The sequence below is a fragment of the Buceros rhinoceros genome, unplaced genomic scaffold, assembly GCF_000710305.1.
Source record: "Buceros rhinoceros silvestris isolate BGI_N320 unplaced genomic scaffold, ASM71030v1 scaffold114, whole genome shotgun sequence".
Lineage (NCBI taxonomy): Eukaryota > Metazoa > Chordata > Aves > Bucerotiformes > Bucerotidae > Buceros > Buceros rhinoceros.
In genome coordinates, this window is record NW_010409815.1 from 7,512 (window position 1) to 32,265 (window position 24,754).

The 24,754-nt window shown below is 37.1% G+C and overlaps 1 protein-coding gene across 1 annotated transcript in view; it reads right to left on the reverse strand.

Moving 5' to 3' along the window:
- Nucleotides 1-13,715: 13,715 nt before the first annotated feature.
- The window catches only part of SNX29 (sorting nexin 29), a gene marked incomplete at its 5' end in the record, with an annotated part of 95,084 nt that continues 84,045 nt past the window's right edge, over nucleotides 13,716-24,754 (reverse strand). Inside the window, one exon of the mRNA XM_010135338.1 lies at nucleotides 13,716-13,845. Coding sequence (XP_010133640.1) covers nucleotides 13,716-13,845 — 130 coding nt within the window. The remainder of the gene's footprint in view (nucleotides 13,846-24,754) is intronic.

The window sequence follows — 24,754 nt, forward strand, 5'->3', positions numbered from 1 at the left end:
ATTTTATTGATAATCCTTATACTCTAAATAATTTAAAAAGAATGAGTCTCGAGGAAAAGCTTCAGCCTTAAGAATGTATCTCTGTAGTATGGTTTTATACTGCTTTAGAACTGGATCCGTATGTGGTTGGCCCTTGCACAGCCAGAGGGCTCTCCTGTTTGACACTTCTCTGTGGGACACTGTTGCTATTCTTTTTCTGAATGTTGCAGTTAAGGATTTTTCAAAATGTCCTTGATGACAGCTACAGTCAAATGTACTGCATAGCTTTTTACTTCTCTGAGTGAAAAGCTTCATATGACAACTGTAGGATGCTATACTTTGAAGACAAGCTAAAAAACTAAAAACATCACATGTGCTCCTTCCTCCTCTTTCACCCTTCTCTTCCCTTATTCAAATGCTTAAAATTCACTCACAGTCCAGCTCAGTTACATCTAAACGGACCATTACATTCCTGATTAGCAATATGCGTAATAAGATGATAATTCGTAATGCAAAATCCAATCCGACTTAATGTGGTGGTAATAGAAAACTGCTCCTATCCTCTTCGTTAAAAGACATGCTGTATGCCTTTGCAGTGTTACATGTGATGCAGTTTTGCAGTTACCAATAAATACAAATTCAACAGAGAAGGGTAATCAGAAAGGAGAAAGACTGTTATGGTCTGTGTGGTAATGAAGACTGACCTTGGTTATTCATGAGGTTTTTATAAAACTCTTCCCTGTAGAAGAGATGTCATGTGAAGTTCAAAGCCAGTAAAGAGCACAAAGAATTTGAACAATCATTCTCTGTAGCAGTGTTGGACACAGCTTGCAGACTTTTCTCCCTGTAATTTAACTCTTACTCGTCTTACTTTATTTCAGTAAATCAAGAAATGACTCAGAAAATCAGAATCCAGGCACAACAGAGATACCTTATAACGAGTCATTTGTTTTACGCTGGGAGTGTGGCAAACATAGATATATACATGCTGACTGCTCTCCTTAGTACTGTTAAGCTTTTGTCTGCTGGATAATCTCTTTTTACATTAATCAATTGCACTGTGACATAGGATTTTAAAACAGGCTGGTTTTCTTATAGTAATAATAATATACAGCTGAATCAAGAAAAATTAAGGCTAAAATTGTAATTAAAGATACCTGCCTATTGCCCAATTTAATTGTGTGTCTGAAGAACTATTTATTACTTGTTTAAGGAATTTTTTCAGACAGATTAAATTAAAAACAATTAAAATAAAAATTCTGTCTATGCCAGCCATGTTCAAAAAAGTAACAATTGCATTTTTGTTCTGAAGCCGGTATCTGAGTTTCAGTATCAGATTTATTTAAACCTAACATGGGAGAAGCATTAAATAAAACTTTAAAGAAAAGTTGAGAGAGCTCAGCTATCACCCAGCTAACCTCCACAAAGTGACCACAAAGCTGAAATTGGTTTGCATTTCTTCTGCTGTTATTGGTCCTGCTCATATGCAACAGTGGCATTTCTAAGCAGTAACAAAAATGTGTATTAAAGAAGAATCCAGAGACACAGTGCAATATACTATATGGTAGCAGGTAAGATCACTCTTGCTTCTGCAATCCAGCATGACATATATTAGTAAGATGTATTAGCATTTATATGAGTTTCATAGTAGTGAAAACTCCTTCACACTGCATTGGCCTCAACCCTAGCTGATGAATTTACATAAAGGCTAAAGCTAGCCTCTCTCATTGTATGCCATGACATACCAGAGATCGTTGTGAAAGATAGTGGATGGGTAATCCTTAGTTTTAGGCTGAATTTTTCATGTCCTCTCTCAATCCTCTCATACCTTATCTCAAAGAAATTTTCCAAGTGCAATCCTGAACCTCTTACAGCCCAAGAACTGAACTCCTTGAATGATACAATTGCTAGAAGCAGATCAAAAGTTCAAAACCTATCTCTCTGGACCTTGTAATGCATTAATTCATTCTGGTTTGTCCTACACTTTTCTGTTCTGTTCTGTTAAGCAAGTTCATATATTGGCCTTATCAATGTACCGCCTGAGCACATTTCTGAACTGTGTTCTATTCTTGTCCTGTTTCTTCAAAAGAAATTATCTGTGCTGTAGTGTTTTGTTTGGGGAGGGCTTTGTTTTATCTTAGAAAAAGATGTTCTTTGAGGTTCTACTCATAGATCAGAAACTGTAGAGATTTGGACTGCAGTCCAAGAATTACAAGTCTCTCATCTCCCCAGAATTACAGGAGGGAGCGCTTAGAATCATAACCTTTGCCCTCGAGCTTGTGCCCCAAGCACTGACTTGATGCCCAACTTTTAGAATTTATCTCAACATTGCAAGTAACGTGTTCTCATCCCCCTCATCTTACTTTTATAAGATCAGGAATAAATCTCTTCTGCCTGTCATCAAAACACCCTGTGGTGAACACCAATACAAACAACTCCATCCTTTATCAAATACTTTCAGATGGGTAGAAACTCCTTTCTTTAGAAATCATTATAAAAACAACCTGAGCCTGAGTGCAGGCTGAAATCACAAAGAGTTCTTTGGCGAGCACCTCAGAGCAGCAGTAAGAGAGCCACCTCCACCCTACTGATCATATTTTTACTTACATTTTTACTTTACTTACCAACACCACTGCCTTCTCTCTTGGTCTCGCCTGCCCATTATACACAGCCTGAAAGTGGGTCAAGGACACATGAAAGAATTTTAAAAGTCAAATTAATGTTTAGGTCAAAGAAACAGAGCACTGCTGCATAAAGAAGTCATTTGACAGAGTAAGTTGCAGTCAATGGATAAACAAATAAAGTGCCTAAGTGTGTAGCAGAATTTCATGCTATAGCACAAACAGGCCATGAGCAGGGGGTGAATTTCTAATTAAGAGAGAATTGCTATGGTAACCAAAGGTGGTCACACATAATTGGGTGTGAAACCACATGAGGCTTCATGACAGAGGTGTCTGCATATATTATCCAGCACATTTTCTGGTTCTTAAATAGAACTACATCGTCAGGTCAGACAATATTTTCCATATTTTATATGCCTCCTTTTTGTGCAACCAAAAATGCATCTCTGTGGGCTTCAGCGACAGTTTCAGTTCTTCAGCATCCTTCCTAAAGCCAAGGCAGCAGACGTCTCAATGCAACTCCCTCATGAGCTAACAGGCAACAGGAGAGAATGACGTTTACAATATATTTATATGAAACTCAGGAAGGGGTCTCTGTGCTTAAATAATACCAGAACAGTCTATGTGCAAAGACAAACTGAGGATTCTCAGCCCTAACTTACTCTTGATCTTGGGTCAAGAACAAAGAGCAGTATTTGACTATGTGTTTCCTAACCCAAATGGGACAGAGAAGCAAGATAATCCCCTGTGTCAGCAAAGCAGAGCAAAAAGGCAGGAAGGTTACACTGCTTCTCAAAACAGGACTGTTCACGCTGTGCAGCTCCTTGACATCATAGACTTGATACTACAGTGTCTTAGTTAAAAGAGTTACCGTTTAAAGTTGGTATTTTGTTATCTCAATTACTGAGAGAGAGAAAAGTTATAATCTCGAGACTGAAGTATTCTGTTCATCCAAGACCAGTCTGGTAGGAGCAGAGGAGATGCTTAAAACTCAGCCTACATCAGCACAGTGACACCTGCAGTGGCAACCAATTGTGATTAAAACAATATACTTAAATTTATGAAAATTATTTACCAAGCACCTCCTACCAGAGAGTTTTGAGTATATCTTAACTAATTAGATTATGCATTATCTATGTTATGAATCATGTATTATCTGTGTAATGAATCCTAATGAAGATTAAAGGAAAAATCTCATTACTTCAGTAGTTGCTCTGGCACAAGATTTCTAAGATTTCTATTAAAACCCTTTCTTGAACACATAAATATGACTGAAAGGTCAGAACTGACTTACAAATGTCCATTTCTCTGCCAGCTGCACTTAAAGTGCACAAGAGCTACTTCAATGCATCCAATATTCCTCAGGTCTGCAGGAAGCTTGTGACATTCTCAGGACAGGATGGATTGCAAAATAGGGAGGATAAATAAAACAGCTCCTGTGGACTTCCACTACTGCTGCAGCTGAGAGAACCTGGGAGACTTGAATCTGCTAAGAACTTCTTCGGATCTTAAACTGTCCTTTTTCAATTTACCTTACGTTGGTGCTGGTTCTCAGAATGCACTGAACACGACAGTTTCTCTGTATCCAAGGAGTCAGTTAACTGACATCACATTTTTGCGCTCCTGTTGTCTACAAAACAAACACATCTCTGTTCTGCATCTTTAAACGAGGTAGTGGGCTATCATTAGTCTCTGCATATCTGAAAAGGCTGCTCACCCGCTCTGGAAGTGCCATCTGTATACACAGAAGGGCATTAAGGCCGTCAGGAAAAGCGTGTCTGAGTGAAAAGCAGTCAAAGGCGTATCAAAACTCTCAGTCAGCACTGTACTGCTGTACACATCCAGCTGTGTTCTGTGGTGTCTGCACATCCAGATTTCCCATTAATTACATCTCAGCAGGAGTTCTGCATAAAGCAGTGTGGTCAGAGGTATTTTCAGTCACTAAGGGAAAGCAGAATATCATAGTCTACCCCTGTCATGCAGGGAGGAGAACCTTGCCCATGCTGATTAAGTACAGCAGCTGACAACAGATGTTACTTGTTAATTATTGACATATCCAACGGGTCCTATGGCTTGACAGAATCCGTAACAGATACATTATCTACTTTGTTGTATTTCATCATGCAACATATGGTGGAAGTTTGATGTAGTACAATATTTAATTGATTTTTTTTACTGTATTCCTACATTGAAATCCTCACTCTTTTTTCTGTTGCATATTGATGCATCAGAATGTGTGCTTTCGTTTCTCTTTTTTTCTAGTGTCCAGTGATACAGTAGAAACTTTTGCAGGTACTGATAAATCTTTTTTGCCAATTCACACTTATTTTTTTTACCCTTAAAAAATATCAAGCAGATGGCTTCCAAAAATGGCAATTATATCTAATATATTGTTTGAAATTAAAGTATCACTGCATAATGCCTCTCATCTTATTAACTGCCTGAAGCTATATGTATCACTTCGGATGCACAAAGAACTGTGTGTTCCATCACCGTATAAACAAAAGCCTACTGAGAATTTGAGCTGCTTCAAGATAAATCTGAGTGAATAGCTAAATTTTATGCTACAAAGTATTAATGTCTATCTAAAGCACAGATCGGAAAAGCAGGTCCTTCAAACCATTCAGCAGCTTAAATAGGACAGTATAAAGGACATACTGATTTTTTTATTTAGACTTACAGATAAGAAATAAACTTATTTGTGTACATCAGTGGGGACAAGATACATATTTCTGATGACAAATGTCTGAGGTGTTATCTGCTTTGACTTGTAGCTGGAAAGTTACTTAACTATATTAAATGATACTTCATTTTCTACTTCTCTATAAGCCTACATTCCCACTTTGGAAGGCTCCTGGGGACCTCCACTGCTGAAAATTAATTTTCTTATAACATATACAATTTGGAACATTAATAACCTTAATTTAGTTTCCTACTGTAAAGTGAGATGTAGAAACTATCACGGAACTTGACACACACGCAAATGACTAATTAATGGATGAATTAGCACTTGGAAAAAATAGGAAACCAAGTGATAAAAAAGAAAAATAAAGGTATTTAAAAGTTATTATCCTGATTAACCCTTTTCTTACTATATTAGCTTAACCTGTAAATATTCTTCATAGAGTAAGCTATATTATATGAATATGAAAGCTATTTTACAATAATTTCCAAAGAGAGGCCTTTTATTTGACAGCTCTGGCAGATGCTAGTTGGAAAAGAGGGTTATGTCATGCAAAGGTCATGACTTAGACACTGAGTAAAACAAACCCTTCTGTTTTTGAACAACATGTACACCAGGAATAAAATTAATTACAAAAATACTCTTAATAGGAAAATGAACTAGTAGCGGTCAGTGCTGAAGCACTAAGGTAATGATGAATCTGCCAGACATCTGAATTCTAGAAAACTGGGGGAGGGCAGGTCTTTGTGATCCAACAAAAACCAAAAATACCACAAGCTCAACACAAGAAGGTGTGAAAAGCAAAAGTCCAAGTGCACAAAAAAGAGTTTACAGGCTTCATATACAATGAGAAAACAAACAGAGCCACACACCTGGCACTTGGAACAAAATGCAGGAAGTACAGAGGCTTACCCTGTTCTCTAAGAAAATAAGCATGACAAACACACAAGCCATGGTCTGCATGACGATTTTCTAGAACAAAACCAAGCATGACTTACAATAGAGCGAAATACCAGTTATCTATTACTTTAATTTTGGGAATATTGTAAGCTCACTTACAATACTTATAAGGTCATTTAGAAAGACTGAAGCACATTAGCAAAAATCTGACTTTAAACATTATCTTAAAAATACCGTTGTTTTTTCTTCTGACAGATTGACTGTACAAAGCTTTCTCCTTATTTCCTTAAAATTTCTGGGGGAAAAAAAAGCGATAAATCCTGTGCAGGTCTTTTCCTGAAAAGAGAAAAACTTGAAATTCTGTAGGCCCACATAGATGCCAAGCCACTATTAACGCCACAAATGGAAGCTGAATCTTTGCCTGGATTCATAGGAAAATCGGGAGTCCCTTTAAATGATGTTCTTCTTCCTGGGATTTTGAAAGTGGTAGTTAAGCAGCAGTATCTCAGCATCTAGACAAGGCAATGGGATATGCTTAAATTCAGACAGCTGCTGCTTTTGCCACATGCACATAAGGGTTGTTGCATAAATCCTTTTCTTTCCAGCCTTCTCTGGCCCAGGTTTTTGAATCCAGTTCTTTCCCCTAATGATCAGATTTTACTCTTTCCACAGCAGTTCAAAGGCTCAGACATGCTGATAAGCCAGGAAATACAGCTCAAGTGGCCAAGAAACACCCATTCAGAACAGACACTTGTTCTGCAGTGTTCGAACCCCCTACATTTATTTGGTACACTGAGGTCTCTGACTTCACAGTCTGAAGACAAGCCCCCATTAATTACCTGGGGCTACTTGTGGTCTAGTACCTCAAAGAGAAAGAAATTGAAAAAAGCTATGGCTTGAAACTCTCAAGACTTTGTAATAATTGACATATGAAAAGCTTACACTCTGTAACTGTTAGTACTAGTATCAGTATTGGAACTGTTCAAAAAGTCTCATCCACATTCACTTAGAAACAACAAAATCCAACTAACTGCCAAGACAAATTAATAAAAGTTCTGTCATCTAACTCCTGTTAAGATACCTAACCTACCACAGCTTTTAAAAGATGCAGATACCTAAACATCACTATGAATTTTACAGTGTCTTTTTGTACAAACCTTTTTTTTTTTAAATGTCATCTGTTCAACTAATTAGAGCTCTCTATAATGGTAATGGCTTGTAAATTTTTAATATAATTAATCAGCAGTCTACTCTGGGAGCAGAAGAAATCAACTAAGAACATTTTTTTGTTACACAGCTTTGTCTGTTTGGTGGAAATTGATTAAATATATACCAGCTTGCAATTTAAAACTTTGCTCTTCAATGAGGCATGCAAATCTAGCTGCTTGTTTTCACATGATATGGAAGCATCCTGTTATGAACTGGATATGAAAAGAGTCAGACTGAATACGCAATCATGTCATATCTCACTTAAAGGGTATCATACGTGAACTTTGAATGTTAGAAAGCCAAACAGCACAAAATAATATAAGCATGTTAAATCATTCTTTGCAAAAAACCTCACTTACCATTCAATGGATTTTTTTAGCATCTTTTTCATGTAAGATTCTGGCTTGCAGCATGGAATGTGGCTCATTGTAAATGAGCACAAATAACAGAGAAGAGGCACCCCCTGCTCTGTATCAGCAACAGAACAGAAAGTAAGGGAAAAGTCATGCTTGTAATGTTTTCCTAGTGAACTCAGCGGTCATAACAGTCACCAGTCTTGAAGCGGTCATCAGCTTGTACACGTACTACGGACCTTCAGACAGCCCTTAAACCAGCTTTAGAATTCTCATTTTCTAAAAAATGGCAATAAAGTCAGACGGAGACTGAAATTTCCAGAGCAAATCAGCATCACAGACGTGGTAACAGTAGAGGTCTCAGTCTCTGATCTGTGTGGAAACACCAGTTACACTGGAATTAGACATATGCCATTTAATTCCCAGGAGATCTCATTTAACTTCAATACAGACTATTTATTATAGCAACATGCAAGACAAAAACTTGCATGGCATTGTTTTCCTTGTTTGTGTGAGTGATTTATCTAATACGTGATAATAAACTGAGATGTTCTCTTTCAATAAATACCTTTTCTCATACAATGAAAGAACAGGACTTTGACAAATTAGTTTGATCTCTACATACATCATTCTAGAAACACAAAAAATGAACATAAATCACAGAAGCAATTACAAAACAGTAAACAGTGGAAAAGAACAAATAAGTTGTAAGCATGCTCTATTTTGAAGAAGAAAGATGTTATTATTTATTTTCTTCTTGGTAAAGTAGCGTATTTCAACCAGATTACAACAAAATTACCACAGGATATTTAAAAAAAACCAAGAAAGTATTTAGAAAATTATATATATACACATTTGTGTAAAAAAATCCATAATGTAAACATTAGCATAACAAGTTAAAATAATATTACAAACTGTTTATTAATACTTATGTGAATACTGTCCATATAGACATGTCAGAATTAATACTATCTTTCCCACAGTTTAACAGGAACAACAAAAAAAAATCCCCCCCAAAACAAAAGGGAAATTCAGCTTCTTCAATTGCCAACGGTTTGGTCCCACATACTTAGTTATTTATCTCAGCGTCAAGAAAGAGAGAAAGCGCAGCTTTTCAGAATTAGACTTTTAACCATATTTACATCTCTGTAATTTATAGTGTCTTTAATGATTAATACTCCACTCAAAAAACAAAACAAAACAAAAAACCCCCAACCTACCATAGTGTAACTTCTGTCATGGCACGGACACGATTCTGAAATCTTGTAAGAAACTGATTCCCCCCTACATGAAAATGCAATACACTTGTTTCGATGCAGAAAAAAAATACTATGTCCAGGTATTTGCAGCAATTTTAAAATCTGGGTAATTCATTCATCTCTGAACATTTTAGTGATGTTTTCTAGTACAAATTCAAGCCATTATTAATAAAAAACGAAGCCATTATTGATTAGAAGTATGCTTTGATTATTTTTTAAAAAGAAATTTTATAAATAACCTAGAGTTATCTATATCTGGACCATAAAAGCACAGCTAGTGCAGAGTAAGAAAAAATGAAATGTGTGGTGTCAGACCCACTGAGAAGAACGAGTGTTTTGTCTTACATTCAATGTGTGGAACACACAGCAAGGTAACTGATATTTTTAAATGTATTCTATATTTCATATATATAATTTCACATACTAAAGTGATTCTTTCAAGACATAATGCTAAGTAATTACTGAAATGACTACATAATCATCAAATTAATATTCCATGTGATGCAGGGTGCTGACTGAAATATCCTAAAGTACAGAAATAGGAGAGAAATTCTTTGAGTTGTTTAACCACTTTTCCAGACGTGACACAAGCTCCAGTACAGAAGTAGTAGTATTGTTTTCAAGGAGAAAATTGTGTTCTCATGTTAAATATGTTTATTTTCATATATACTAGAGTTCCAGCTAGAATAGCACAGTGCTGTTACCAGTATTTGCAAGGGTGTATAGGAGCAGAATTTGGTGGAAAAGTCTTTTTCTTTCTTTTAAACAGCTGTTCCACAGGTTTTTCATAGCAACTTCAAGGAATTAACTGTATTTTTATCCACAGGTACATAATATCTGGCCTCAGTATTACAAGATATTAGATGAAAAATGCTTGGGGGTGAGGGGTTTGAACCTTTGAAATGGAAAGAAACTTAGAGCAGAACTGAGATGCATCTGTGCTTTGAATGCCATCCGTATCTGAAAGTACTAATAACTGATTCTGTTAACGAAATATCATATTCTTACATCATTAATATGTCCTGACAGACAGTATCATTAGTTCACTTGGGGTTCACCAATTCTCATTTGTTATTAGTTTTCTGCTCTGAGTCAGTCAACCCCATTTGTTAGTAGGTTCTTATTAATTACTTTGACAGCTACCATGCAGCTACCATTATTGTTCCATACAATAAAACATTACTTTGTATCAAAAAAATGCACCTTAACAATAGGTCACAATTTTGACCCAGTGATCTTTAAAACTGTTATGCCCTTTCTCTAAATACTTGTATTAATCCAATCACAATGGTTTATGACTTGCAGTAGATTCTCTAAGAGTATAATTTGATTACAATTACCACATCAACAACATAGTCTATAAAAAAAGACTAGCTTTGAAATTATTAATCTTCCTAAGAGTGTGTGACTTTAAGACTTTATAACTATGTCAATATTCTGCCTCGTATAAACTTAGGAATTTATTCTTCAGAAACTTGATTTAATGCAAAAGCCAAGTCGATACAATGCATTCTCTGTAACGAAAGACAGAATCTCTAAACAAAGAAGGAGATTCTGAAAAACCATGATCAATATGTAATGAATACAGATAGACAATCACATCTGTGAAGTCTTGTCTGCCCTCTGTTTCTTAGAAAACTGCTCATTTTGCATGTGATTGGAGAGTAGCATTAAAATAAACGTAGTGCCACTTATTTTTACTCTTCATTTTGAATAGTCACTAAAGGTCCCAGATGAGCAGCCCTGGAGACCTAAGGTGCATGAAGATAAAACAGGAATGAAATGGAAAATGTGTTACAAATTCCATTACACTGCCTCAAGCCTGAGGCTTGCAAGAAGTCCAGGGACCAGCCTGTCCCGCATCCTGTATTCTACGATTACAGTGCTGTTCAACGGAGCCAACCCAACAAGTCGTTGTGCACTGACCACAGACCACATGTAAGGGTTTAAGAGCTATCAGTCAACACCAGAGAAAATCAGATTTGTACAAGAACTCTAACAACATGCATGGAATTAGGTGACACAGGATAAACTGATAAAATCATTCAACTGATAGCACGACTGTTACAGGGATTTTATAAGAACAGTATGACTATTTGTGATTCTTAATACCAACTGGTCAACTTGCTTCAACAGCCTGTGCTGATTCTGGTAAATAAACAATAGAAGTGGGATTTGTGACAGATACATACAATTTCTCAAAGACAGGGCCATTTTAGAATGGAATGTCTTGAGATGCTAAAAACTTGGGCACTCTGATCTTCAAGATAAGCAGGTGTATAAAGTGGGGAAGCTATCTTGTGAAGAAAGGCTTTCATTTCATTATTTTCTGAAATTGTAGAGAAACCACAGACGAGTTTTTAAACAGATTCATAATGCACCCGTTATGGTATCTTGTACCACAAAGTGAACGTTGTTTGCAGACTGTAATCTTAGGAGCTGATACACAATTCAGCTAAAGTTAACAAAGAACAACTTGTACACAGTAAACACGTTCGGTATTTTTACGTGATCTATCTACATACATACATAAAAAACTACAAAAGGCAAGATAATCAGGAATGAAATAATTTTAAGAGCCCAATGTTAGAGAGACAAAATATTCCTTCTGAACAACTAAAAAACAATTTAAATTTAGACTGCACTAAATGAGATTTCTTACCATTACAACTCTCTGAATAAGGGGTACTTTGTGAATTATTTCTTGAAAATGAATACAGCTTCACGTGACAAATAAATCACAGTTTTCCACACAGTATTTTCTTTCGGATTTACTTGCAATTCAGTGTTTATAGATGTGTGTCATACTTCTACTAACCAAGTCTTCACTTTCTGAAAAATGAATTTAGAGTAGTTTTCCTTCCAACAGAGACAAACTAAACTATCAGCAGTGTATCAGACTGAAGAGTTTGGAGAAGCATTAACTGATAAGCTACTCACTTTCCTTTCTTCTTAAATAAATGTCCACTGTAGTTTATACAAAACACCAACAGTTATTAATCTTTTAATAAAAACAAATCAGGTAGCTCCCAGGCTGGCCTTTTCAATCTTCTGTTTATCTATCTTGTAAATGAGATCTCTTACTGACTGAAAAACAGTTTTGATTCTGTGACAAGATTTTCCTTTGTGGTATTTCATCTGCTGACATTTCTGTCCTGAAGAGTGAATTCCACTCCTCTTTGCCACATTTTGCTTTTCAGTACAGTCTGTAAGGTACGTATTTCAGTGGTGAGAAACAGCACTTGGGGCTCACACTCAGGCACTAGTGCACTGGTGCTACTCACTGTAGGTAAAGGACCCCTACTGACTCAAGAAGGGCCACTGAGAATGACTGGACCGCTTACCTGACTAAACAATACGTGATGCTCACGGGTTTGCAGAACAGAAGTTCCGGTTTGCTAGAACTTTAGTAAATCTGTTATTAATCGTCGACATGTTTTGTCTGCAGGGTAGTATTAGATTTCAATATCTACTGACGTGAGAATTTAATACAATGAATGGATAATAAAATTACAAGATACACTAAGTAACGTCATCCAAAAAAACCTCTGGGAAGAAAGATGTTCTTAGACAAAGCAAAACCAGAATACAATTGATAGAAAATTTGAATGTACACTGCTTAAACTTAATGAAGAGAAGATAGCTAACATATAATTAACTGCCTACGGCAGTGTAGCTAATGGATACTGAACTGGATTCCAGTTAATCCACGTCAGGACTCCCATCACTTGTAATGATTCTTGTCAATTTTTTTAGTTACTTTTACAGTAGTACAATTACAAATTGCTTTTCAATAAGAGGTGATGGGTAACAGGCACTTTCATTACAGGCAATTTTTAAATATCACCATGTGAAGCATTTTACAAAATCAGAGTAAGAATTCCACACTGTCCCATTCATGATGGACTGCTCTGTAACATCAGCAATAAATTAATAACAGAATATAACTCAGGACTTGAAAAAGCTACTTTGTACCGTGCTAATTTTGTGTATCCTTGTGGTGGTTTGCCGAAATCAATAATATTGCACCCAGCCTAACGCAAGAGTGGAATTTCACTAAAAATTATTACATTCTCTGATTTTAAAAAATAACTTCCCACCAATGAAAGCCATTGAGAATATCTAACTAGAAATGTACAAAAGCTATTCTTCCACCTGTAGTATTTTCCTCTTGTCATCCACTTTGTCACTTCATATGTGTCAGAGGTTTACAATTAAAAAAAAACCCACCAGTCTTTCTATTTACAAAAGGTAATAAATTAGTGAGGTTCTTTTCAGCACATCCTTCTGACATATTAAGTAGTGATAATCACAACTGTTATTTTAAGGGAAAAAAAATGTCTTGACATGATACCCATGTCTCCCTGGAACAGGAAAATGTACATGTAGAAAGAAACACAATATGAACAAGGAATTCATAGTAACAGAAGAACAAAAGAGAGTATGTGCAATGCAGCTTTACGAAACAAAGAAAATGCCTATTGGTTTGTTGAGCCCTTGTGAAGAGCCCTCGTAGTCTTTTGAGAAAGTGATTACCGCCTTCCAAAGTAGTTAATCAGGATATGACCCTTAGTAATGAATGTCTCTTTTCAGGATTTAAGTTGATGCAGCTGTAGTCTCTTCAGGAGCTTAAATTATAAATATGGGCTAGGAAGGAATCACAGAATGACTTAAAGTACATGGTGCCAGTATTCACAATTATGAAAAAGGGTCAAAGATCACCACTCTGAGGTTCCAAGTTTCGCGTCTCTCTTTGATGGCTGCGAGACAGTTTGGGGAAGCGTGTAGTCACTCTCGAGCGATTGCTTTTGCTTACTGGCTCTCCAGAAGGTGGAATATCACTAGGAAGACAAGAAATAGAGAGAGAAGTAGCTAGTTTGTGTAATATGTAAATTACTCCGTAGTTTTTCCAGACACGAAGAAAGCAGATGTTATGAGAGCCTAGCACATGACTGCAAAGTACAGCACACATCTTCAACTACACAGAACGGCATTCTTTCTACTGGTATCTCAAGAGTGAATTACAAAATGGGCTCTTTCAAATGAGAACTAGTAGAATTTTCAATACTTTATGGAAGATTGCAAATTACAGGATAAAAGCTTATCTGTACGAGTTGCAGTTCAGAAATGGTGGGAAAAGCATTTTGAAGTGATAAAAGTACAAGCAAAAGAGACAAGAGCTTGGATGATGCTTTACTTAACAATCCTCTAATTATGGATGGATGTATCATTACATGATGAAGTACATTAGTAATACATCCCTGTTGGGAATTCTTCAGTCTCTTCTGACCCACAACAGACTACAGTCTTACATGAATGAGCCTTTAGGAAAAGGCTCTGAGAGGAAGTACATTAAGTTCAAAAACAAGCAGTAACAGAAAATTCCAGCTTACCTAGGTGATATTCAGAGGCTATAGACTCCTCGGAAAACTACAGTATAAAGGGATAGCATTGTACTTTTGCCATTCTTTTAGAGGACTCCACATGGTTTTTAATTATACTGCTGACATGCAGATCATTGAATAAAACTAAATTTTGCATTTTGCAAGATCAGCTAGGCAACACAATTACACAGCATACAAAGCCAAGCTTAGTTTTGTAAGTTAATTTTAAAAATGACCTTATAATACCTATCTGCAGAGTGCTTTAACAAGTCCGTAAGGAAGAAACTGCTCATCTGCAGTTCTTGCGAAGATTAAACAAATACAGATATATTTTTAAACCATCACTGAATTTACTCTGTGTAGATTGCTTTTTCCTGCAGAGTGACCTTCCTCACAGGTCTGAGAGCCCTGCAAAAGCCACAGGCACACTCAGGCTCCACTTGAGTACGTTGTGCACCCACATGAGCGAGATTGTAGCAAAGCAAAAACCTTTAACAAGTCCAAGGACCGAGTGCAAAATTCACTTGCAGGAAGCAGAGCACTTCTGCCAGATAAGGCAGCTGCATCACTAGTAGCCATTAGCTTTGAACTACAACACACTCACTGGCTCCTACTCACTGTAAGTAATAATAATATAAAAACACATGGAAAAAATGTGGTATACATCCTCCTCTTCTTTAATAACATGATTAACAAGTTAGATCTTTAATTCCATATTTTTCTTGTCTCTAAAGTAAAACCTCTAAAAATTAATTTAGCATATGTTATTAAATCTTGGTAGCCAAGGATAATTGGATTTCCAACCCTGGTCCTATGATTTCGTATTTTGAAACTCAGCAATGCTCCCTAAGTTGCTGCAGAGAATTCTGATCGTGTGAATCCAATTACTTCAGCTGTGCTCATTAGCATAGACTTCTCTTAGTAACATGAATATTATTACTCATTATTTTTACACTATTTATAAAATTGCAGCGATGCAGTGTTGATACTGTAATGCTTGTAAAATACAGCATGAGATCCTGCCTTCAGAGGGTTGTGATTTTGTGTTACAGTATGTAGTTTTCAAAATGTGTAAATACAAAAGCATCTAAACCTCAAATTACAAAGGAATACAATTAAATTTTCACCTCATTGGGCTTTTAGCAATCACAAAAAAAAATTCCAAGATTTACCAGCACGATGGCCACTGCTAATAGTACCTTAGCTTTAGCAGACAGGCAGACAGGTGTTTTATGGATACACGGGAGTTTACACTGCCAAAGAAAGCACAGCGATATCTGCAAATACTGTAATTTGCTGATTGCTTTATTGAAAGTACATTTTAATACACAAGCTCCTCCTGCTGGCATGTCCACAAAATGACATTAGTGTCAGCCCAATGGGAAGCCACTTTTTCCTTCCGGATGAAAAATGCCATTCAAAGAGTGCAAAAGGTGTAAAATTAACTCCCCTAAAATGAAAAGATATGAATTAAGATCAGTCTGCCCTGATGGGCATGGCTGAGGTAACAAGATCATCTTAAGATAACATGAACACCAATGTCTGTGAATGAAAGACAAAAATTGCAAGTGATTCTGCTTATTTAAATGATGCTACTCCAGAATGAGATATTTCTAATAACCAACTTGGAAATAATTTGTCTTAAATGTCTTAGCTGACTTTTATAATGATAATCCAAACTCTAAGACAAATAATTATGTTATGTAGGTTTACAGAAACCAATTCATATCTGAGGAATTAGATCTTCATGCATCCAGCATGATAAAGGAAACCAGAACTGAAATTGAATTGATTAATTTCCATGGAAACACACACATGGCGACAAAAGTTTAGAGTATTAAAAAAAAGTCGTACCTTTAAAAGTATGTATCCTAAGCCCCTTTCCATCCTCCCTCCTCCAAAGCCTGATGAGAAAATTTGCCATCTCCCTTGTTGGTTTCAGCTATAGCTTTTTACTCCACGATTAAAATGCTGACTTTCAAATAACATCCAGAAAGTTTAATTTGGGAAAATTAAACTGGGAATTTGGGAAAAAAAATTACCAATCACCTCCATCAAATAGGAGGAAAAGATTATTCTTCCATCTCTTCTGTCCCCTGCTACTGGATTCAATAGCTTAGTCCTGGCCTTGAGGTCAAATGGCCCTTACAGAGTCTCTGGCACTAAACAAGACACCTTTTTAAAGCTATTGACAGTCTCACTAGTCAAATGTTCCATGAACTCCTGGGCAGAGGTATGAAGACCTTAAAGTGATTCTGTCAGTGTTTCCAGCAAATGCACATAAAGATGAAACTGAGACACTTGTTCTGAATCTACTTTTGCCAATCTCTGCTTGGGATTGAGGAAGGAATAAATGTACCTACATGCAGTGTTTGTAAATCCTCTCATTTGTCTCACTCAGTGAAAACCAGTCTCTAAGCTAGTTTTTTGGTGTTGACTTAGGGTTCACCTATGCTTGATAGTTTTACTCAGATTAAAAGAAAATTTTAAAAGACATAAATCTAAACCAGGGAGTAACTACTGTAGAACAACTCTTCCACAACAGCTACCCACATCCCTGCAGTAAGCACGTACTCTTTAAGTCTACATCTGTCTGAGTTACACCTGTACAGTTTTAATAAAACCTTCTTTTCACTCTGTTACCTTCTTAGCCACCAAAGTCTTAACGGGGTTTAATTTTCTAGGCTGAGTCTGGCAGGCAGCGATGCTTGCCAGGCATTACCCTGTTCAGCAGCGCAATGTCCAAGCACTAACGGCTCAAATTCTATTCTGCATTCTCACCTTGTCCCATTCTGAAGAGAAAAGCGACCTGCTGAGGCAATCAATTCCTTCTTCCCACCAGGTCATTGTTTAGCTTCTAAGCACTCCCGATTGATCTGCCTAGCGTGCGTGTGGATACCAATTCCCTTGCATTGATTTTGTCTTGGTGTCAAGTTCTGCCTGAGGTGCATCTATAGAAAACAGCTTAAAATAATGGGTCTTTTTAATTAGCTTCTAGTTTATTCATACCTCTCATTCATTGCTCTCTGTGTATCAAAATGTGAACTGCAATTTGTATGTCTTTCATTACGAATGTAGCATATAGATCTGCAACATTCTCTTAGCTGATGCTGTGACCATTTTTGTGAAGAAATTTATTTCCTATCTCATTGTCTACTCTCCAGGATAAAGTTACAGAGAGAGGATTCTTATAAAAATAGTGTAACATGTCTGCAATTGCAAATACTTTCGCACCAGCCAGAGATCAGAGAACAGAAGTAATAAGCACATTTTGTGAGTGCAGCAAAGCTCAGGATCAGGTATTTCATAGATATCTATCTCACATGTAAATGCGTCTCTGGAGACATTCATGATTCTGATTTTGCTTGAGTGTTATTAAACATAGCTCATGAAGAAAGGCATTAGCTGGCGGATAAATTTGCTGACTTTTTTTGCTAGTTTCTTGTGTTATTTTTGTTTGTCATTATAATAATCTAACTGCTAGTTACAACCTCGACATTAAATGAGTTAAACTCGATTCAGGCAGGCAGCCTCCTAAGAAAGGTAGTATTAAAGAGTGGCTACACTATATTAAGAGACACTATATTATTAGACAAGATGAGAACTAATTCTGACTTGCCAATACCACATATCTTAGGACACCTTCTGACAATTAAAATAACCTGAACCACCTGTTTCGCGGAATTATTAACAAAGACTCTCTTCCTCAGAGCACTTTCTATACTCTACTAACTCCTGCTTTGCAGTGAACTGGGTAAATTCCCTCTTTCCAGTTGCTGAAGTGTAAAACTAATTGGAGCCACGTTCCTGCCATCAGTCCTGATTTTGTACAAATGAAATATAATTTCTAATGAAAAACAGTGATGTCCATCTATTAATACAAATGACCAAGTTAGGATGTTTGAACGCTCAGCTATTAACAGAAAAGATAGAAAGATATGGGTAAAACAATCCCTCTATAGCGGACTTCAACACTGACAATCCTGAAGTCGCTATTAGAGCAAAGTTGTCAGGTTAAAATCGGAATAATATTTCCTATCGAGCTTAGACCTGAACTGATGAGGAAAACCATTAGTTCTAATATTCTGTCCAACCGTTCAATTAATACACAGCTCCTTCTACATACATACTTCCATAGCAGAACACAGGATTCATAATGATGTATTCAATCTCTTCTTGCTGTGAAAGAATTGCAAACACATAATCATGCTTCCATTTGTTACTATTTGGATGATCCTTGAACATTCTCATGCTACAAATCAGTCTCCGTACCAGCAGTAAGATTTTCTTCATAAATAATAGCTGCATTGGTATTTGGATTTTTCTGTAAGCCATGGCACTGTACCTAATTTTCATGATCCGATCTTTTTTTCTTCCACTAACTTTACTTTGAATTTGGCATAACAAGATGGTTACTGTACAGTAAATGTTTCATATCATTAGTTATATTCTAGAAAATGAATAATACCTATGATTATTTTTGGATTAAATAAACTCTCTTTCATTCAGGAAATGCTCAGAACCCTGTAAAAATGACCTTTCGTTAGTTTATGTTTAAGTAATACTTAGGTCTAGAATCTCGTTCCTTGGCTTTCTAATGCGTAATGACATCTGCATTTCGGAACGGTTACTTTCCTGGGGTTTGTGGTTTTTTGATGTCCCAGCTTGAATAACATAATGCATAGAGTACTCACACAAATGATCCCTTCACAGCTAACTAGAAAGCCAGAAACCACTCAACACACAATAAGAAAAAGTTCACAACAAGACACTGTTTATTTATAATTGATGTAACTGTTTCATGCATGTCAATGATTAGCTGAAAGGCAGTTATGTTTGGCTAGTCCATACGTTTCCATCTAGCAATCACCAACACGTCACTCTGCTTGGGGTTAGCTGAATTTGTGTAAGCAGTATCATCTACCACTTCTCAGCGATCGGAAATTTAATGAACAAATCGTTCAGAAGCAGAACATATTCCAAAGTTGTTTATATAATAACAAAACGTAGAATTTGCTTTCAGAAGAACAGTGTTCAGTGAATACCTGGATTTATTTTTTCCTGCTAGTACTGTAACTATCATCTCTAAGGAAAGCAGAGACAGATCTAGGATACAGTTTTACTGAGAATATCGAGGTAACTAAAACCAAAAGACATGCATCGAGATTCACAATGCCGTCATGTATGTGAAAATAAAAGGAGTAAAACTCCCGTTTGACAAGTAGCAATTTCAATGTGCTGAGACAGCAGTGCGTTACAGTGACGAGGCAGGAACTTCCTCCTTCATACTCAAAAGTTGTTTGCATGCAAAAATTACATGGAATGGAGAGAACTTTAACTGCCAAATTAGCTTTTAAGCAGCCCAAATCAATGCGATTGGCGTTGAGAGTAAAAACAGCACGAGTTTACAGAAATTGTGTTCTCGGACACCAGTGTTTGAGAAGCCAGTAAAAGGAGTTATTACATAGTTACCCTTGTGAGCTACCTACCTCTAGATTAAACAGAACGAAAAATTCAGAAAGTCAAACACTTTCCATGGCAAGCAGTGAAAAAAAAAAGATTTACCATCTCCCCTAATTTGCCTAATCTTGTGAATATCACAGAGAAGAAAAACCCGAAAGCTTAAAACAGTTCTCCCTACTTGTTCATCCCTGTCATTTAGCTGATACCGTACACAGTCAGACTAATTTAAATCAAAATCATGGTGCATATTCCTGCCTCACTTCAACCATGACTGACTTTTAGCCTCTGACACTGCATCATCATGACTGATCATCACGGGTAATGCTGCCCGGTTGCCACTCTCCTGTGCTGGACACCTGGCACCTACATTTCCATTTGCCAGGGAGCAAACATCTGCTGGTGCTTCAGGTCTGAGCTGAGGGTAATGGCACTGGTGTAGCTAGTGGGCTGCTGTTTCCCTGCTGAGAGGCTTTGTCCTCTCCATGCTCCTGGACTCTTCTGTGTTCCAAACTCAGCCAGGCAAGAACACCTGCCCGCAAGCACTAGCATTTACACTTTCTGACATGCTTCAGATAATCTCCATGGGAATAATGCAACTCGTATGTCTTTGCTTTGAGTTTTGTGAGTAAACTGCCCATCAGAAAAGAAGCAACCTGCACAAACAATTACCATCATTATTTTATTTTTAAGAACAAACCCCTTATTTTAAAATTGCCATAAAAGCAAATGGAATGATAAAGAAAAGTTGTGATCAAAACATGTTGTTTTGATCTTCTAAGCAAGTGCTTGAGTTTTAATTGCTCCATCAAGTTAAGAGGTATCAGCTGCCTTCTCTGAAGTATCTTCATTTCTCATTAAGATTACAGCATGACATTAGCACATGCAACAAGGCAGAAGAGAGCTGGCATGTCTGGGACGGACCCAGATTTGAATGGATTTCATGTTAACAATGTGAATGTGAAAAATTAACAGATTTAAAAACTGCTCATACAATCCTACAGAATTGTGACTCTTTTCTGCAAAGAACTCTGTTTTACATCTATCTCTCCGGGGTTTGATTTTATTTTTTATATACCAAGGCCACCTTACTGCACTCCAACTATAAGCTTGATACTAAGTGATCCATGACCTAAAAATTCAAAAATATAGGTCTTATTCTCAACTTCTGAGAGCTTTTAGATTGTTCTTAATTTTACCCTATTATTTTTAGTTTCCCTAAAATTTTTAGTTTCCCTAGGGTAAAAAAACATTTCACAGAGAGTTGGATAACACATAGAAAACAGTGCACCTGCATCTGGAAACTTAATCACAGAGAGAGAGTGGAGACTTGGCATAGCGGAATTAAACCTGTTCTCTCTAAATAAACAAAAGTAATCAAGAGGGGAAAATATGTAAATAAAGTACAGAACTGAGTACTGTCAACAGAATAACAAGGGAAAAGCTGACTTTGTTCTTGGTAATGAAGACAAGGACCAATGTTTACATTTAATCCAACACTGAAAGGGAAGCTAATCAAAGCAGCTATGACATTGCCCAGTCAACGACTAAGGGAGCCAGCTTGGGATGCAACATCCTTGACAGATTAGACAGAAACTAAACAGGCATCAGGCTGGCCAGCAAAAAGAAAACCACAGTAACTGGCAACCAAAATCACATTTTCTATTTAGTCAGATTTCAATTATTTTTCTGTAAGAAAGAAAATAGCAATGATAAACACAGGCTCATCCTTTTTTAAATTACTACTCCAAATTAGGCTAGTATGAAGCAAAATTTGCTACCCCTGCCAGTGGGAGTTAAATGCACAGTACCTTGCTGTCTATGAGCTCCTGAAATTTAGGGTCAGTTCTCCAGGTACCATCGGATTCAGAATCTTTACAAAGTCTATCATCTTGGTCCCTCTGTAATGTAGATGCAGCTTTGCCAATGGGCTCATAATAAAATTGAATACAATTTGCAATAAGTTTGCTCCTTACCAGAATATTAAAGAAAAAACAAACTGGGACAACAGTGATCAGCTCTGACTCTGATACTGCTGGCAGCTGTTTAAGTGCAACTGCAGCACCGGAGCTGCATGCTTGGCAACTGGGCAGGAGCAGCTTGGGAGCTGCTGAGTGTTCTCAGTTCTCAGGTACACAGAGCAGCTGGTACAGGGCTGCTGCTGCCCGAAATACCTGCTTCTGCAGGCCAGCTGAGTTTTATTCCATGAGGAAGTTACGGGGTCACAAGAAAGGCACTTTCATCTTTTACCTATGAAATACCCTGGAAGTTCCTCCTCTCCTTGTCTCTGAGTGTTGTGGCTTTTGACCACATGAGATTTTGCTGTTAGGAAGACTAGAAGAGCTTGATATAGGACATTCTATTGGCTCTAAATAAAGTTTGAACTAAATGGTAACTGAAAAAGCTGCTTGAGGTGTCACTTTCTCTGGTTTAGAAATTGATCAATGAAGCATCTGTATGTAGAGGTCAATATTACACATGAATATATACAGTACCAGAAGGCAAGAAGATGATGCAGAATTGGATCTTTGTTAGGGCACTTCTGCTTTGCAAGCAGCAGGAGAGAAGTCTCAGAAGACACTGTACGCAGCATGTCCCTACAATTCCTTCTTGCAGTGTTACTGTACAGGCCTGGAAAGCACAGGACTGCACTGATGCGTGTGAAGACTGCTGATGCTCCGCACAGGTGATACACATCAACGTGACTGCACAACAACTGCTCTACAGTTCGATTCAAAGCATTTCCAATCTTATACATACAGGTGCCCTGCGCTTAGGAAAAGCTGGACACTAGATTTTGTTGAAGTCTTCAGGATTTAGATGGATTTGACTCAGCTGTAGCACTAACAGTAAAAATATAATATTCAGTCTGCCTGACAATGCAAACCAGCCCCATTTTACTTCCCTTTGGTCATACCTAGCTAGTCTCGATAGCTAGTGCTTTGGGATTTAGCTCTTCTAATATGTAGGCATCTTCTACTGAAAGGTTTTTAAAGGAGCCGGACATTCAGAGCTGCTCGGTATATTTATGATGTACCCAGAAACTGGATTAAGATTAATGAATTAAATTTCTTACAGAGAATTAATTATTAGTTCCTAAAGATTAGAATAAAATCTCAGAAACAAGATTTCAGAGTTAAAACAAACATGGAATAGTAAGAAACAGGCTCTTTGGCTCATTTTGTGGTTGCAAAATTAAGTGATTTTATGCAGGCTGTTTGCAAGGCACAGATTTCTAACACTTCTACAGCAAACAGCAACCCCTGCAGACCCATGTATTCGTGGTTCTCCTTACCACATACCATGCCTTTAAAACTATTAATAATAACTGTAATTGTGTTACAATTTTAAAAGCTTAATCTAAAAATAAACCTTCATACTGCTCTTGGTATAATCAAACTCTGGAGGACCATGTGATTAATATGTGAAGATTTGAAGATAAATGACTCTAGTCTGCTCCTGGAGACGGTGACATCAGCCATCCCAGTACAAAGCCTTCCTATAATTTCTATCTAAAATTGGGTTATTTTAGCAAGAGTAAACTGAAGAAGGCTGTTTCACCATAAAGCAGATCTGCGTTAGGAAATCCACAGCTATTCTGACTACATCATCATAGAGAAGAACAGCCCGACGTTACACTTGGGCTGATGTTGTAAATAGGCGAAGGACCCCAGCTATGTTGTCCCTGGGTTAAGGCCATCCTGAAACAGCGAGTGCAGCAAGCATGGAGAGGTTATCCGTGCAATCTCTGCATGCTGCACACAAACCAGAACTGTGTGATGAAGCTACCTTGATTATTTCTGCATAGACTTCAACAGTTCAGGTCATTTTGCATTTTTGAACTGACGTACCAATTTGTACCTACAGAGAATGTATCTGGAGACCTCTGAAGCAGCCTAAAGATACTCCTGAAAAACTAGCAACAACCACTTTCTTTACTCATTTGATCGTGACATGAAGTGATACAGCAGGAAGTATGCATGAGTACCATTAATATTTGTTATTAATAGATGAGTGCTTTAATTACACCAAGTTATTCTAGAACCCTTCAGCTAACTGTTCATGGATTCTGCCATCGCCACAGAAGTGCCAAACATTAAAAATACACCACAAAAATAGCATCTGAAATACGCCAGCATTGAATGGGCTATGTTTGTAGCTGGCAGATTAACAAAACCAAGGAACAAAGCTTCTGTAGGATGTTTTGAATTTTGGTGGTGGCCTGTAGCTAATTGATGCTGTTTTCACATGAGAAACTGGTGGCTGCTGAAATATTTTTCAATACAAGTTCAAATGAGGAAAAGAAATAACCCACCTCCTTTTGAAAAACTGCAGTTAGGCATAAACAAACTTGTTATGGTCTGAATTAAAGTCAAGTACACGCACAAGTACCAAGGTACCTCCCTTACGAAGATTATTTGCTCCATGAATTTGAATGGATGCTCCCATTTATCCATTACTGTTTACTGTCAGTGCTGCACAGAAAGGAGTATGAATGAGCGCTGGAAGACTGCAGGGTAAGATGTATATAAACCATATTTTCATGAGCATTCCTTACTGTTTCATATGCTAAGAGAAAGGAATACAGCTTATATATACATCTCTCAGCAGAGCCTCCTTCACTCCTCGAAATCTTTTCCACTGTGGAAAAGTAACTAAACCTAATCTTTGATTTTATTCCCGGTCAAATAAACAGACTAGTTTTTCTTGCAATACTCCAAATCTAACCAATATATTGAGAGAAAAATGTTAAAGGCACGGTGTTTCATTAGTAACTTTTTAAAAAAAAAATACACAACATTCCAGTAGTTATGTAAAATCTACATATGGGAATATATTTACACACACATACGTGTTCTGATTTCGAGAACAGTATATTTCAATACTTATTCTCCCCCCCCCCCCC